Below are 13,983 nucleotides of genomic sequence, written 5' to 3'. Positions count from 1 at the left end.
TCTACACAAGTACGAGTCATACCGAACGATGGATAGATGGCTTGGCTTGCAATAGCACTGGTGATTGCAGGCACGACGATGGCGGGGGCGCCGCACTGGCCTGGCGCCCTGGAACGCAACCCGATCTGGCGGGACCAGAGCTACTACACGACGACGTTTGCAGCATGTGACCCACTGACTCTGCCGACAGGCACGATCCTGTACCGTTCGGCGACCGTCACCATCGGCGACGCTGCGGCGACGTTCACTCCGCTGTGTCGCCAGGGTCGCCCGGTGACGATCGTCGACAACATCCCCGGGCTGCAGCTGATTACTACGAATCGGTCGAGCTGGCAGGAGTGGATCTCGAGCGACCAGGGCGGCTTCCATGCCTCGCTCTACCCGATGCTGTATTCCCTCTCCTCGTCGGTGATCATATGCCTGTTGCTGAACTTTGTGGTGCTGGACGGTCCGTACAGGCCGTTTCTGCAAAAGCTTTCCATCACCTTGTCAAGCGTATACCTGCTTGTGACTTTCATTACGGCGACAGTTGCATTGAGAGAGCAGTATAACCAAGGATATCTCGACGCAGAGCGGCTGCGGCGCGACTTGGAGTCAAAAACTCGGATCAACGTGCTCTACCTCGTGTTCAACACGTTTGTGTACATGGCCATGGTTCAGACGCTCATGGCGCTGTTTCCGCGGCAGAAAGAGAAGCGGCTTATCTTTTGGGTTGGCGCAGCGCTCATTGTCGTGTGCCAGACGCTGTGGGGCGTATCAGTGTTCCATCAGGCCGACGACGAGAGCGCATTACCAGCATTTGTGTACCTCTTTCAGATATCTGTGTCGGTCATGTACGCTGGCTGTGTTGTCTACTACACAATCACCAAGCATAGAGCGACTCTGCACAAGCGCATGATGCTATTTACGCTAATTACCATCATGGCCACCCTCGCGCCCATCGCGCTGTTCATCGTAGATGTAGGGGGCTGGTGGATCGTGGAGTCGACGGATTCGGTCTCGTGGCTCACCAACGTGCTTTCTATCGCGGTAGTGTGGGAGTGGGCGCAGCGGGTCGAGACGTGGTTGAGGCATGAAGAGCGCAATGGCGTGCTGGGACGGCAGGTATACGAAAACGACATGGCGTATCCCAGTGTAAAGTCGATTAACGGCCACTCTGGGGACGACGAGCCGGGGGGAGATGTAGAGGTGGTAGAATTGACCGAGCTTGACAACAGCGGCATCGCGCTCTCAATTGACCGCATAGTATTAGACTCGCCGAACTCTTCGTCATCCAACGAGGCGACTGGGCTTTACAGAAGTATGCGTCGCGTAGTGAGCCCTATAGTGTGGATCTCAGACCAGCTTATTGAGCTGGGGTACTTTAAACTGCGTATACGCTCTTCCTCAGTGCAGTATACGGCCGACGACGACTCAAGCCCGCATAGTGACAATGAGGATAGACAGGACGAGATTCAGAAGTTCGTCTACCCGATGCGAAAAACCTGATGCTAATGATCATCCCACAGATACGAAATGCGTCATATAATGATTGTCTACGCGATATGAAATAAGTGATTGTCGGCTCATAATCAGCGAGCCAAACTCTACTAACGATCTTGTTATCCAACGATAATTCAAACGCTTTTTATCTAATGTGATCTCAGCAAAAGCTATTCATCAAATGTTGTAGTGTAACGTACTCTCATCATCTATTTGGCCCTCCGCGCAGCGGAGCTACGGGGGGTCCGGGGGGCTGGCCCCTCAGGATGAAAGGGTAAAACGTGATTCGGAGATATATATACAGAATGGTGCTTATTTGTTGAGTTTTCGTCGCATGGCCCGCTGGGCCTTCCGTCGCTTCTTGTACTTATGACGGTTCATCTTAGTTCGTCGCTTTCGCTTGACAGAGGTAGCGTACATGCTGGGGTTTCTAAGGAATGAGTCTGAGACGGGAGACAGCTCGAGGTCGGCTTCTGGCTCTTCGAACGGCCTCGGAATGTCCTTCTTGTTGATGAGCACGACCGAAGCGCCGCCGTTGAGACCCGGGATGGTCGTCACCTGCAGGTTCTTCAATTGCGAGCTGATCTTCTTGTGCAGCTGGGATGCAAACGAGGACGTCAGCAACGGGTCGAGGTCCCAGTCGGCCTCTTCCTCCATCGTGTTGCTGTAGCCCTGGTCTTCGTATGGCCGAAGAGTCTCAACGACCTCCTCGGGAACGTCCTTCATCTCCGGGTTCAGGTCCCGACCGGACGCCGAGGCGATCCATGGCGACCGCGGGGCCTCCTGTCGGGCGTTCTCGCCCTTGAGATCAAGTAGGAAGAGCGGCCGGTGTCGCGACAGGAACGCATCGAGCGCCAGGTCCTCTCGGTTGATCACGGACCGGGCATTTCTCTTGACGGTCTCGAAATCTCTGAATGGAATCGACGGCTTCCGCAGCTTGCCGGCAGCCTTGGATGCAAAAGACCGCACCACAGGCCGCACTATTAGTCGTGGGTTTATCATGGGCTGGTTGTGGTCTCTCGTGGTGTACAAAAATTTGTCTTTTTGTCGGCGAAGAGTGGGAGGTTAGGACGGGATGTTACTTACGCACACCGTGCACACCCCAGCAACCTACCATTAGCCTACGAATTCGACAATTATCTCTGGTCTCCAAAATTAAAAGCATTAATTCTATTTAAACAATTATAGGTCAATTGATAAGCTGGTGGTGCTGTCTGCTTAGCTTGGATGGTTTGTATGGCATATTAAACCCGTCTGCCGCGTAGGCTATGCGAGACCCATCACGGGCCCACTCCATGCCTCTCTCCCTGGGGTAGGTTGAACACTTCCATCCATGTTAGAATATCGCTTTTTTCGATTTTTTTCGATGGGCGTATGCGTTTTTACCATGCTTTATGGCTATAGGTTAAGACAGCCGTTCTCAATTGGTGCTCGGCTTGTGCTGCTCACTATATCAGATTGAGTAACGAATATAAATGGTAGATACCTCCTAATCAGTTTTATTCACAATCGCGCCAAATCCTTTTGGTTAAACCTATTGTCATGCCATCGTAGCAGTGTTAGGAGAGGATCATATTTCGGGTAAGTCTAACTCTACACTGTACTGGTATATCAGCGGTATATCATCTCTCTGATTGATGGTATAACTTATGCGTAAAGATTCCTGAACCAATACACTTCATAATATGAGCCAGATTCTATTAAATAAGTATACATTAATATGATCAGAGGTGACGAAAGCCCTTTCAATTGGTGCCCAGTTTGTAATAGAGAGATTGCCAAAACCAGTACCCCTACATTATTCGGCCTATAAACGTCATAACATTTGAAACGGGTCCAATCACGTATAGGTGGCAAGCTAAACAATAACTAAATGACAGCTAAACGGTAAATGACATGGTTTCAATCAATTAGCCAACAAGATGAAACTCGTTCACACTTTCAGAAGCATAAATAGATTAATGTATTATATTATAAAGGAGAAATAGAATATCGTTACAAGAAAAGCATTAGAAAAATTTTAGCGCACGCCAACCACAGAAAGCTCCAGTGTCCAAACACGTCTAATGTGAACCCGCACTGGCCCGTCGGCGCCAGGAACATTGTCGAGCACCATGGCATCCCACCAACACTTGCGCGCCGGCTTCTTCCAAAACAACAATAGCTTGTGCGGCGTAGGCATTTCTACCTCGTCGTTTTCATACTCACCATCGTCTTCGGGGCGGTGGTTTTGAAGGCGCGTCAGGGACAGGCTCGACACTACGGTGCGGTACGGCTCAGAAGCCCTAAACCCCCACTTGTCGTCGATTGAGAACCCCGACGAACACAACATGTCAATTAGATGCTGCTCGGCGCTGCCCGGCTCGTCGCCCTTGCGCAGACCGCTGAATATCTCACGCTGGCTGACGATGATGTCTCCACAAGCGCGCTTGATAGCCTGAATGTCTGTGTTCGGGCCCGGATTCATCGGGATGCAATAAAAGTCAAGGTCCTCCCGCAGTACAATGATGGCCGGCCGCTTCTTGAGAATCGCCTTGATGTCCCAGTACGGGTTGTACACCTCCTGCTCGTTCTGGTGTTCCTGCTGCTTGCGCGTCAGGTCGACGGCGGGCATCTCCTCCTCGACAGAGGCAGCCGACTCGCGGAATACGTCCAGTGTATACTGGAAGCAGTCCGGGGAGAAGTTGACCGTCCCCGAGTCTACGATTTCCAGGAGATTGTGCACCATGACCCCGCCCATCGACGCGACCAGCCCGTTGGTGATGCTCAGCAGGATCGACTCTGGCAACCGCAACAGCTCCTCCTTGGGGATGTCAAACACATGCCCCCTCAGATCGAGGCGGATGTTGCCCCTAAGGTCCGTCGCCTCGTAGTCGTACAGTAGCCCCTGCTCTGCGTCCCCGGGCGCCACCTGGGTGATAATGGATTTCGGTTCCGACTCCTGTGCTACCGACATTGTGAAGAATTGCGCTATGCGTGGGGAATATGGCGGTGGAGCAGTCGAATTAGTGTTGTCTACAGGGCACGGCGCGTCTAAAGGAGTGACTGAAGTTGGATGCGGCAAGTGCGTCTTGTTCGATATCGTGAATGCTCAATGGTACTCGTCACGATTGTATGGTTGTGTGCTCCGCTGGCCCAGGTCTTCCCGCGGGTCTGCTCTCTCCCCTCAAAAATTGCTTCGTCGTACCTTCTGAACTGGGCGGTTTGTGGCCCCTGAGATAGCGGAATGAAGGTGGTCGATAATGCATTGTATTGGAGATAAACAGGCTAACAAAGCGTGACGTGTTGTACGCCCTGGCGTGATAAAAAGTACGCCGTCCCTCTCTACCTTCGCCCTCACCTCCGCCGCAGGCCCGCTCCGTCCCGTGGAGCGGGCCGTCGACCGGGCTAAAATTGAAGAAACTAGAGAACTTCTGAATTGAAATAAGTAGACAATCGAGATCGATTGGTCTTTGCTAGTAAAACCGCTGTAACGATGGTGATCAATTAATAGTTGCTGGCAGACGACTGTGAACACTGGGGGCCTAGACCCCCTCGTAGCTGCGCTACGCGGAGATCAATCTCCTCTATCTTTACACTCCTGTACTAAATACATTATCCCGAGCCTCATACATCGTTACACTGTCAAAAATGGCTTGATCTAGGGGTCAAATGATACTGGCAGAGAGGTTTCGTTCATGGGGGGCCAGCCCCCCAGAACCCCTGGCTCCGCCACGCGAACATCTATTCAAGCTCCTTCAACGCTCGGTATCATCACTCTATCAAAAATACGACCTTGGAGGAGATTACCCTTGGGACTAGGCAATTCATGTTGGTGGGATTGAACAATTGTTGTTGGTGGAGAGATTTCCGGAAAGGAGGGTAATGGCCTATTCAAGCTCCTCTATCTTTACGTTCTTGGGGTCTTTGTGGGCCCTTTCAATGTACTTCGTATGCGATCCTCGCGCAAAGAGACTGTTCGACTTGGCGTCGTAGAAGTTCATCGAGGTGAACGCCAGGCGCCCGCCAAGCTTCTCACAGGTACAGTCAACCGTGATCTTGTTACCGACGTGACCTCCACTGGCGATGTAGGTCACATTGAGATCCGTGCTGACTCCCGTGGAGTAGAGACCCTTGGACGCGACCGCGAGCGACCCGCCCAGATCAACAATCGACGCAATAGTCCCTCCGTGCAAAATACCAAGCCGATTCACATGTTCTTTCTCCACCGTCATTTCCAGCCATACTTTGCCTGGCTTGGCTTTGGTTATAGCCAACTATACCATATCAGTTCTGTTTCCCCCGGCCCCGCGTAGCACTCACGTTCTTCAATAGCGTAGGCTCAAGCCCGCCGATTTCTAGGAAATTGGCCCACACCGACCTAACAAATGCCACTGTCTTCATTCTATTATATCTTCAGGGGCCTACCGATCTCTCGTGGATCTACTTATACATGTATCTCCAGGGGATCTGCTAATCTATATCGCATCTCCGCTCCTCGGTCCGGCCAATCGGATTGCGAAATCTAATTCACGGAATATTGTGGCATTCCGCTATTAGCGTCCGAGTGAATGGCACGCTTTGCGGCTGAAATCCCTCATACATGTGAAATTACGCTACAGTACTAGGAAATCGTCGTAAGCGGCTTCCGATGACAGTTTGAGTGTATTTGGAGGGTACGTATTTTGGATCAATGACAGCCGCTTAATTAATTAATGGGGCTAACGTGCGCCGCTTTATGGGAGGCCGGCGCATCGCGATAAAGCCGCAGCTTAGTAAGGCTTTATTTGCTCAATCAGCTCGCTTAATTACGGGCCTATATATAAACCCTTCAGGTACCCACCTGTCCGACGACCTATCCGACGAAGACGAAAATGCACGAATACATGTTTAATGTGGCAATGAGCTGCTCCGGTAAGTTGTGAAGGTGTTTGGTCCGAGAAAGCGCTAACCCTGGCAGGCTGCTCCAACGCTGTCAACCGGGTCCTTACCAAACTGCCCGGTGTCCAGGACATCGACATCAGCCTTGAGAAGCAGCTCGTCAACGTCAAGACGGACGACTCCCTCCAATTGGATGCTGTGCTCGAAGCTATTAAAAAGACTGGCAAGGCCGTCCACGAGAGCAAGATCATTGCGTAATTCGCTACTAACTAATGCTATTAAATAAATAGGTATCATATTAATAATACCGTACGTCATTTTACCGAGTCATCGCAGTCATGCACAAGATTAGCAAGATAGCAAGGGGAGCTAGGAAGAAAGAGGAGCTACTCTCCAAGGTCTATGTCCCACACCCAGTCGTTGATGCTGCTGAACAGCTTCTCCTCAATCTCGTCACCTTTTCCTGCCGCCACACGGAGCACCAGTTCGTTCAATTCCGTTCGCCCCAGGATGTCGACATGCTCTGCCGTTTTCGCGCCTCCTCTAATATCCAACCGGTCCGGCTGGTGCAGCATCTCAACCACCGTGACCTTCGAGTTTCCCGGGTTGAACTTGGAGTCCTTCTCCTTCCATCGGTAGCACATCGTGTGGGTAAGAAGCGAGATGGTGCCGTCGCCCTCGCCAAGCACAACAGCCCCCGGGTCGCTCTGAGCAATTGTAATGTTGAGGTTGGTCAGGTTCTTGTCGATTTCCTCCTGGTAGTAGTAGCCACGCTCGGTGGGCTTGCCGACGCCGTAGAAGCAGTAGATCTTCATGTCCGGCGCATTGGGTAGCGCAACCTCGAGCGGGTTGACCCACTTGCTCGGGTCGCGGTTATTCTCCTTGACCTGCTTGCGAGTACGAGCCAGCCCGTTCGAGTACTGCTCGCGGGCTCTCTTGGCGAACCACTCGGGCGCCTGGTCGAACAGAAAGTCAATTGACTCGGAGATGGTCATATTGCGCGAGGAAAGCTCGGAAACCGTGTTCCTGAACCGAATGAAGTTCCCAAACGACGCGTTCGCCGTCGTCGCGTTGGCGCTCTCCACCGTAGAAGCCAACAGCAGCTGCGTGTCGTCTGGCGCCCGGTCAAGAGTGCCCCAAATGGCGTCGCCACCTTTGGGCAGCATGGACGCGATCCCGCCAAAAGAACGTAGCATGTCGGCCCTTTCTCGGCGGCTAAAGAACTTTTCGAGCCCGTACACGGCCAGCGCGTTCAGCTGCACGGTGTCCTTCATCTCACCACTCAACAGCGCCACAATGGCCTTGGGAGTGCCCAGCGTCGAGCCCGAGATATCTACAAACGCTTCAATGTGGCGGTTGACCCAGTCAGGCCCGCCCTGGCCGCTGGTCGGCGCCATGTCCTCGACCCACTTGAGGAAGTAGAAGACGACCTGCGAGCCCATTGAGTGGCCCATGAGCACCGTCTTCTCGCCGGTCTGGGACAAGTTATTCTCAATGGTGCGCTTGATCTTGCTGAAGTACCGGTCGCGCCGCTCGAGGTCGCCGTAGGCGAGCCGCCAGTCGTACGCCGCAACGGCCATCGTGTTGACGTCGTACCCGAGCGCCGCCAGGTTCTCGAGGATTTTGTTCCATATCCAGTACCCGGGCACAAAGAAGTCCGCTGCCTCCATGCCCTGGGCCGCCCGCAGCTTGAACCCCGGCGGGTCGAGCCCCGTCTCCGGGTCGAGCATGATGTGCCGCAGCCAGCACTGCTTGTCGAGCAGCATGGCCCGCAGCATGTACCACGATCCCCAGAGCCGCTTCCGAAAGTAGTGCTGTGATGGGCACTCGGAGGTGCCCGTAATGCCCCACGATTCGAGCCCCGTCGAGATGACGCCCGGCACGAGCACGACGGGGTGCTTGACGCCGAGGCCCTGCTCGTCGCGGAGGTGGTTCCCCACGGCGAACGAGTCGGCTGGGATGGCGTGCTGCTTCTCCACATTACGCGCCTCACGGATGATGCCTGCGGGAAGCATGTCCCTGAACTCGTCCAGGATCGAGTCGAGCGAGATCTCGTTGAGCATGTCGAGCGATACAAGGTCCTGCGACTGCGCGGTGTACCACGCAATGCCGAGCCCCAGGAAGATGCCAATGAAGAAGATGAACCGCTTGGACTGGGTCAGTTTCCATTGCTTCTTGTGTTTGTGGTGCTTTGCGTGATGGTTGCGATGGCTCTTTTTTCCATCATCGCTCTCCAACCCGCTCGACTCTAGGCCGCTCGACTCCGAGAGCCGGCGACGCTGTCGGAGCTCAGACATCCTCTATCAGCTACACGTCTATTCTACGACCAACCAGGTTATACTACGATTGTTGTAAAAGTCCAACTACTGTAATTTCCGACCGTAATGGTGAAAAAATTGCCTGGTTAATTTGCGCTATCAGCTCACGCCTTTGATACGCCTGCATTGGGACCGATCTATCTACAACTGTAGTATGTAGACTACCTGAAACTGCGTAGTACACTACCGTGGTAGTAATGCAGGGGCGCCTCATTACCTGGTAGTACTATTTAAAGTTTGTTGGCCTGCCAAGCTCTCCTCCGCGGAACGGGTACAAGAAAGAGGAATAGAGGAAGAAACAAGATAGGACGAAGGTACCCGAAGTCTGGACGTCTACATGAGTAAAAATGAAAATGTTCGCTCATGTTCAGCCAAGAGGGCCGCTTTCCGCCGCTTGTGCGGCTTTGTAGACTTGTCGCCAGTAGTTCCATCACGTGAGCGTTGCCGTTTGAGGCAGCTGTTGTAGACAGGCGGCCCTCAAGGGGTGATGGGTGTTCTCATCGGAGACAGTTGCGCCAGTTCTATAAAATAAGCTTACCTGCCTTGTTTTTCTCCTTCATTTTAACAGCGATTGTTAGTTACGTTTTGAGGAGCGTAGTTCTTGCGTTCTCCTTTTATATTTTTTTATTCGTTGGGGGTATATGCCGGCGGTTTAAGCCCCAGGTCATATCGATCTTACCCCAGACTTTTCCAAAAGCGGCAATAGAGGCGCATCGAGATTTCTAGCCCTCTTTTGCCTGCAAGAAAGCGAGAGCTATTTAAGGAGCTAAAAGGGCCCTTTTACCAAGTCCATTTTATTTATCTTCATCGTTGTCCGATTTGAAGAAATGTTCCCTTCGATAGCGAGCTACTGGGACCACTTTGTGCATCGACCCGGCCGAAAAGACGGCGCACCTTTGCCCGTCGAGCCCAAACGGCCTGCCGCCATCAGCCCACAGCAAAGCGAGCGAGATGGAGCGGCTAGAGATGTTGTCATGGGCTGTTCGTTAGTCTATTAATCCTTCCAGGGTACTTTATTTATTCGATGTTTTTATTTATTACTGTTGTGTTACGATTTATCAATATTATACCTACCTACTTGCTACGGTAGTTGAATAGTTACCAGCTCTCCAAGAACCCTTAAGAGGTTAAGCGGTTCAGATGCGTAAAGCATTGTAAATTGCGTAGTGCAGTATACCTCTACCTGGTACACTACATTTCATTTATTGACAAAAAGCACACTAGCTGTCCAGTATAAGTGACATGGGGCATGGTCATTTCGTGATTAGCTACCAGCGATTGAATGAGATGCGTTGAAGATCGATCGGACTTCAACACGTGCATTGCATTTGTGACCATCCCACTACTCTGGCCAGCCCCTATACATGGTAATAACTACTGTAACTCATGTTATTGTACAAATGGGGCATGGCAAGAGTACAAAAACACAAGTGGCATACTCATTTGTGGTGCAGTGGTAGCATAATGGTGGTTAAATATCTTCAATCGTCTCCTCGGTTGACTTGAGCTCCAGCTTCTCCTTGGCGATGGAGTAGTCCACCTCGTAATCGCCCTGCTTAGAGAGCAACGCAGAGATCACCTTGACCTTGGCGCGTGCCTTCTTAGCCATTTTTTCATAGACCTCAACGTTTTCATCACTGTTCGTCATGGGGATGTCGGCTATCATTGCTTCCAGCTGATTCAAATGTTTATCCAGCCGGTCGTCTTTTTTCTTCCTCCACTCGACCAACCTCCCCTGTAGTAGTCCAATCAATAGAAACCTCTGGTATCCGGTTTGGATGCCAAACTGTATGCCTTCATGGTACCCAGTGCGATTCCCGTCTTCTAGGCCCTCATTGTATCCGTCCTGATAGTATCTGCCATATTAGTAAAATCACTAGTATAGACTAGGTAGATCTTCTACCTACTTTTCTTCTAAACTCAGCAGCTCGTCAAACACGTCCGCCATTTTTTGTATAATATCTTTCACGATATCTCGGCGATCAAATCTTTGATTAATTATTAATATTATATATAATACTTAAATCGGACGAATTAGTGGACCTAGCTAAAATGACCGAAATATACGTCACGCGTGCGCGTGCGGCTCATCTGGATTACTTATGCTGCGAGGCGATGAGATTTGCAGTGGTCGTCCAGCTCTCCTCTGCGGAACGGAACCACGGGGGGTTTGGACGGCTGGCGCCCCCAGGAAGGAGAAGCTACCAAATATCAATTGCTCAATCAGAGACAGACTGACTCCCATGGGTAAGCCGCCCTGATCGAGTCATTTTCGGCTGTGTAGCGTTAAATCCGAGTCTCGGGGGGTGGTGTGTGGTTGGAGAGATATCAGGACATCCCAACTTCACGTATCACCAACGCAAGCGACTCGTCAGAAAAAATGCAGTTCGATCCTGCGAATCCACTAACGGTGGTTCAGAATGCCGAAGAAAAGAGGACTGAGGAGGAGGTGCTGCTGGAGGATGATGTGTTTTCCTCGTTGCGGCGGAAGAAAAAGGGTGTCCGGGTTGATCTGTCCGACTCGGAGGAGGAGAAGGTAGATCAGGATGATGATATGTTTGAATCCGACGAAGAGGAGAGGGAAACGAGCTCAAAAGGAGCGGTTGAGACGCTCGACATGACCAAGTTTGAGCGAGAGCTTAAAAAGGGCGACGAGGGCGAATTGCCGAGCCTGGATCATGACGAAGAGGAGGAGGACGACGATGATGATATGTTCAGCGATAAGGAGGCAGAGGAAGACCCAGAAGAAGAAGAAGAAGAAGAAGAAGATCAGCCAAAGATGGATTCGTTCAATTTGAAGTCGGATATGGACGAGGGCGTATTTGATGCCGAAGGCAACTTCATCCGTCACGCGGCTGATGAGAAGGACTACCAGGACGCCTGGCTGCAAGGAGTCTCGAAGAAGGACATTCGCAAAGCCAGAGAAGCAAACCGGAGCCAAAATGCCCAAAATTCCAACAAAAAGAGGCCAGTGGAGTCGGTGAAGTCGCTGTCTCTGCGACTAGCGAGCGTCCTGACTTCGCCGGACCAAACGCCAATTCAAGCACTAAAGGCCAATGCCAAATCCACTCAGATGGTTGATTTTATCACCGAACTGTGTACCTCTCTGCTAATCGACCACGACATCACGACCATCTACGACCAGGCCAAGAGTGACATCGAGGCACTTGGGGGGCTCACTACCCACGATACAGGCGCCAAAAAGCGCAAGCGAAGTGGAAAACAATATATTCTGAAATGGAGCAACGATGCGCAAGAGCACGGCCCCTTCGAAGAGGCCACAATGGCCGCCTGGCTTGACGAAGGGTACTTTGACTCCGGAGAAGCCCTTTGCAAGCCCGCCGACTCGCCTGACGCAGACTTTGCCAACCCGCTGGACCTCTCCTTCGACTAAAAACTATACGGCAATTCTCTAAATTAGCGCCATTTATACGCCTATAAAGCGGCCATGGTATAGTCATGCTCTATACCTGGGGTCACGCTGGCGACAAATTTGAGGAAGATAACCAGGTACTGGTCGACGCGAATAACCCCTTCGTCGTCTCCCTGTTTGACCTCGACCTCCTCCCACTCGTCCTGGTCGGCGAGCCCCATCTGTGCAATGCCTTTTTCCACATCCTCCTCGTCCATTTGGTTACGCAGGCGCTGCTCGGCACGGTCCAACAGCACCTTCATGACGCTGGCGTGCCGGCACGGGTGGATTGATATCAGTGTGAGGTCGTCCTCGAACGGCGCCCGCTCAATCGTCACCGTCTTGTCCTTGTAGTCGCTTATAATGTCTTCAAACATCTCGTCTGGCGACAGCGGCCCGCCGTTGGCGTTGAACCCGCTGAGATACAGCTTGGGCACGCGGTATGCCGTCGAGTATGCAATGTACAGATTATACGTCCGCGACGGTCCCGTGGTGCTCTTGTCCTGGTACACGTCGCCCTGTTCGTTGTCTTCCAGCTGTTCGTCAATGTCGACAATCTCCTCAATCTCTTCCTCCTCGTCTTCAGAGGCGGTGGTCCCAGGTGCGGCTGGCTGCTTGGTGCTGCCACGATGCTTGACTGCGGTGACCCATCCGTCTTCGCCTTCCTCCACCTCGTCGTTCTCGCCGGCGCCGCCTTCAAATGCGGCTGACCTCAAGTGTGAGGGGACATGCTTGGTTACTAGGTACTGCTTGTCTGCTGGAAGGTAGTCTTTGCGCTTCGATGGCGATGCAGAGGCCCACGACCACGTAGGGAACTTGTAGACGAGGTAGTCCCCCGCCACCACGAACTCCTCTGGCGTAATCTGGCCCGTTTTCTTGAAGGATGACACATGTGATACGGGGGTCAGGTACTCGCGCAACTCCCGTATGTGTGAAAGCGTCGCATTGAACATGGTTGCTAGCGGATTAATGAATGGAACGCAGCTGGGTTATATAGAACTATGGTAGTCGTTATCGGTTGATCATATGGCACCTTCCCCAAGGGGCGCAACAGCCGGGTAATTGTTATCAAGTGGCGTTCCTCGATATGTGCTGTTAAGGTTTGTTGTTAGGGTACATTTGGGAATGGCAAATTTTGTGCGGCTGGTGAGGCTCATGAGGCTCATGAGGGTCATATGAGGACCTGCAGGACCCTAATCTCCGACGCGATTTTCCGTCCTCTTTGTCAATTGGTATATTGTTGGCAATGGGCCTGGTACTACTGTACTACAACAGTTATATAATTGGAAGGTTTCTATAAAAGTTGCTAATGGTTACCACAAAACTGAGCCTACCTAGAACACCCTTGCGATAGGGCCAACATGAGCTCGGAAAAGCTTAGCTCCCAAGGGGGTTTTACCAATCTCTTCCAAGATCAATTGAATCTCCGTAAATCGGGCCTATTATCCTCGCATACAACACCTGCGTTGAGACTGGGTAGTAGAGCACCGCGGGCTCCAGAGATCCGGGCAGTGGAGGCGCCCACCGGCGCGCCGTGATTTAGCGGAAAAATAAGTTGACAGAGGCAAAAAGCCTAAAGAGCTGTGACCGCCTCCAGGCAAACACTTCATTTCCTCTCCACCACTGATCCACTAGCTTCAAACGCCGGGATATTGCTCGGGAGAAGGGGGTCTACAAAGCTTACGAATTTCAGGTTTTTAGTAGAGAAGAAAGAGTGGTTTAAAGATGAATAATATTTAGCCTATACCAAGCTAGGTGCCTACATTCTACCACCACGACGCCCCCAGATAGACGGAGAGCTACGAGAGGCTCGGATAGATTGCTTCTTTGTTGTCGTTTCTTTAACATTTGAACCTCGCATTCAGTGCTCTTTGGCTGATTATACGACCTTTATTATACACGGATCAGGAA

At 51.9% G+C, this 13,983-nt stretch overlaps 9 protein-coding genes across 9 annotated transcripts; 3 read left to right on the top strand and 6 right to left on the bottom strand.

Annotated features, from left to right (window-relative positions):
• Positions 1-78: 78 nt before the first annotated feature.
• Positions 79-1,488, top strand: TRVA0_004S01860 (PalH/RIM21 family protein; the record flags this gene model as incomplete). The annotated part of the gene is made up of 1 exon (XM_076682679.1): positions 79-1,488. The coding sequence occupies one exon, from the start codon at positions 79-81 to the stop codon at positions 1,486-1,488; it is 1,410 nt and encodes a 469-aa protein (XP_076543041.1).
• A 306-nt stretch (positions 1,489-1,794) lies between these two features.
• Positions 1,795-2,484, bottom strand: TRVA0_004S01838 (uncharacterized protein; the record flags this gene model as incomplete). Its single annotated transcript, XM_076682678.1, has 1 exon — positions 1,795-2,484. One exon carries the CDS (start codon positions 2,482-2,484, stop codon positions 1,795-1,797), a length of 690 nt encoding a protein of 229 aa, XP_076543040.1.
• A 1,018-nt stretch (positions 2,485-3,502) lies between these two features.
• Positions 3,503-4,438, bottom strand: WHI2 (Whi2p; the record flags this gene model as incomplete). Its single annotated transcript, XM_076682677.1, has 1 exon — positions 3,503-4,438. One exon carries the CDS (start codon positions 4,436-4,438, stop codon positions 3,503-3,505), a length of 936 nt encoding a protein of 311 aa, XP_076543039.1.
• Positions 4,439-5,351: 913 nt separating this feature from the next.
• On the bottom strand, positions 5,352-5,865 carry TRVA0_004S01794 (PaaI family thioesterase; the record flags this gene model as incomplete). The annotated part of the gene is made up of 2 exons (XM_076682676.1): positions 5,352-5,738; positions 5,785-5,865. The coding sequence occupies 2 exons, from the start codon at positions 5,863-5,865 to the stop codon at positions 5,352-5,354; spliced, it is 468 nt and encodes a 155-aa protein (XP_076543038.1).
• Positions 5,866-6,335: 470 nt separating this feature from the next.
• ATX1 (copper metallochaperone ATX1) lies at positions 6,336-6,600 on the top strand (the record flags this gene model as incomplete). Its single annotated transcript, XM_076682675.1, has 2 exons — positions 6,336-6,375; positions 6,422-6,600. The coding sequence occupies 2 exons, from the start codon at positions 6,336-6,338 to the stop codon at positions 6,598-6,600; spliced, it is 219 nt and encodes a 72-aa protein (XP_076543037.1).
• A 128-nt stretch (positions 6,601-6,728) lies between these two features.
• Positions 6,729-8,639, bottom strand: LRO1 (phospholipid:diacylglycerol acyltransferase; the record flags this gene model as incomplete). The annotated part of the gene is made up of 1 exon (XM_076682674.1): positions 6,729-8,639. One exon carries the CDS (start codon positions 8,637-8,639, stop codon positions 6,729-6,731), a length of 1,911 nt encoding a protein of 636 aa, XP_076543036.1.
• Positions 8,640-10,131: 1,492 nt separating this feature from the next.
• On the bottom strand, positions 10,132-10,608 carry LTO1 (ribosome biosynthesis protein LTO1; the record flags this gene model as incomplete). Its single annotated transcript, XM_076682673.1, has 2 exons — positions 10,132-10,516; positions 10,568-10,608. 2 exons carry the CDS (start codon positions 10,606-10,608, stop codon positions 10,132-10,134), a joined length of 426 nt encoding a protein of 141 aa, XP_076543035.1.
• Positions 10,609-11,040: 432 nt separating this feature from the next.
• TRVA0_004S01706 (GYF domain-containing protein) lies at positions 11,041-12,054 on the top strand (the record flags this gene model as incomplete). The annotated part of the gene is made up of 1 exon (XM_076682672.1): positions 11,041-12,054. The coding sequence occupies one exon, from the start codon at positions 11,041-11,043 to the stop codon at positions 12,052-12,054; it is 1,014 nt and encodes a 337-aa protein (XP_076543034.1).
• Positions 12,055-12,095: 41 nt separating this feature from the next.
• ATG3 (Atg3p) lies at positions 12,096-13,025 on the bottom strand (the record flags this gene model as incomplete). Its single annotated transcript, XM_076682671.1, has 1 exon — positions 12,096-13,025. The coding sequence occupies one exon, from the start codon at positions 13,023-13,025 to the stop codon at positions 12,096-12,098; it is 930 nt and encodes a 309-aa protein (XP_076543033.1).
• Positions 13,026-13,983: the final 958 nt, after the last annotated feature.

The sequence above is a fragment of the Trichomonascus vanleenenianus genome (genome assembly GCF_965637985.1).
Source record: "Trichomonascus vanleenenianus strain CLIB 3782 genome assembly, contig: TRVA0_004S, whole genome shotgun sequence".
Classification (NCBI taxonomy): Eukaryota; Fungi; Ascomycota; class Dipodascomycetes; order Dipodascales; family Trichomonascaceae; genus Blastobotrys; species Blastobotrys vanleenenianus.
Note: the sequence above shows the minus strand (reverse complement) of the source record. Positions and strands in the feature narration are given on the sequence as shown.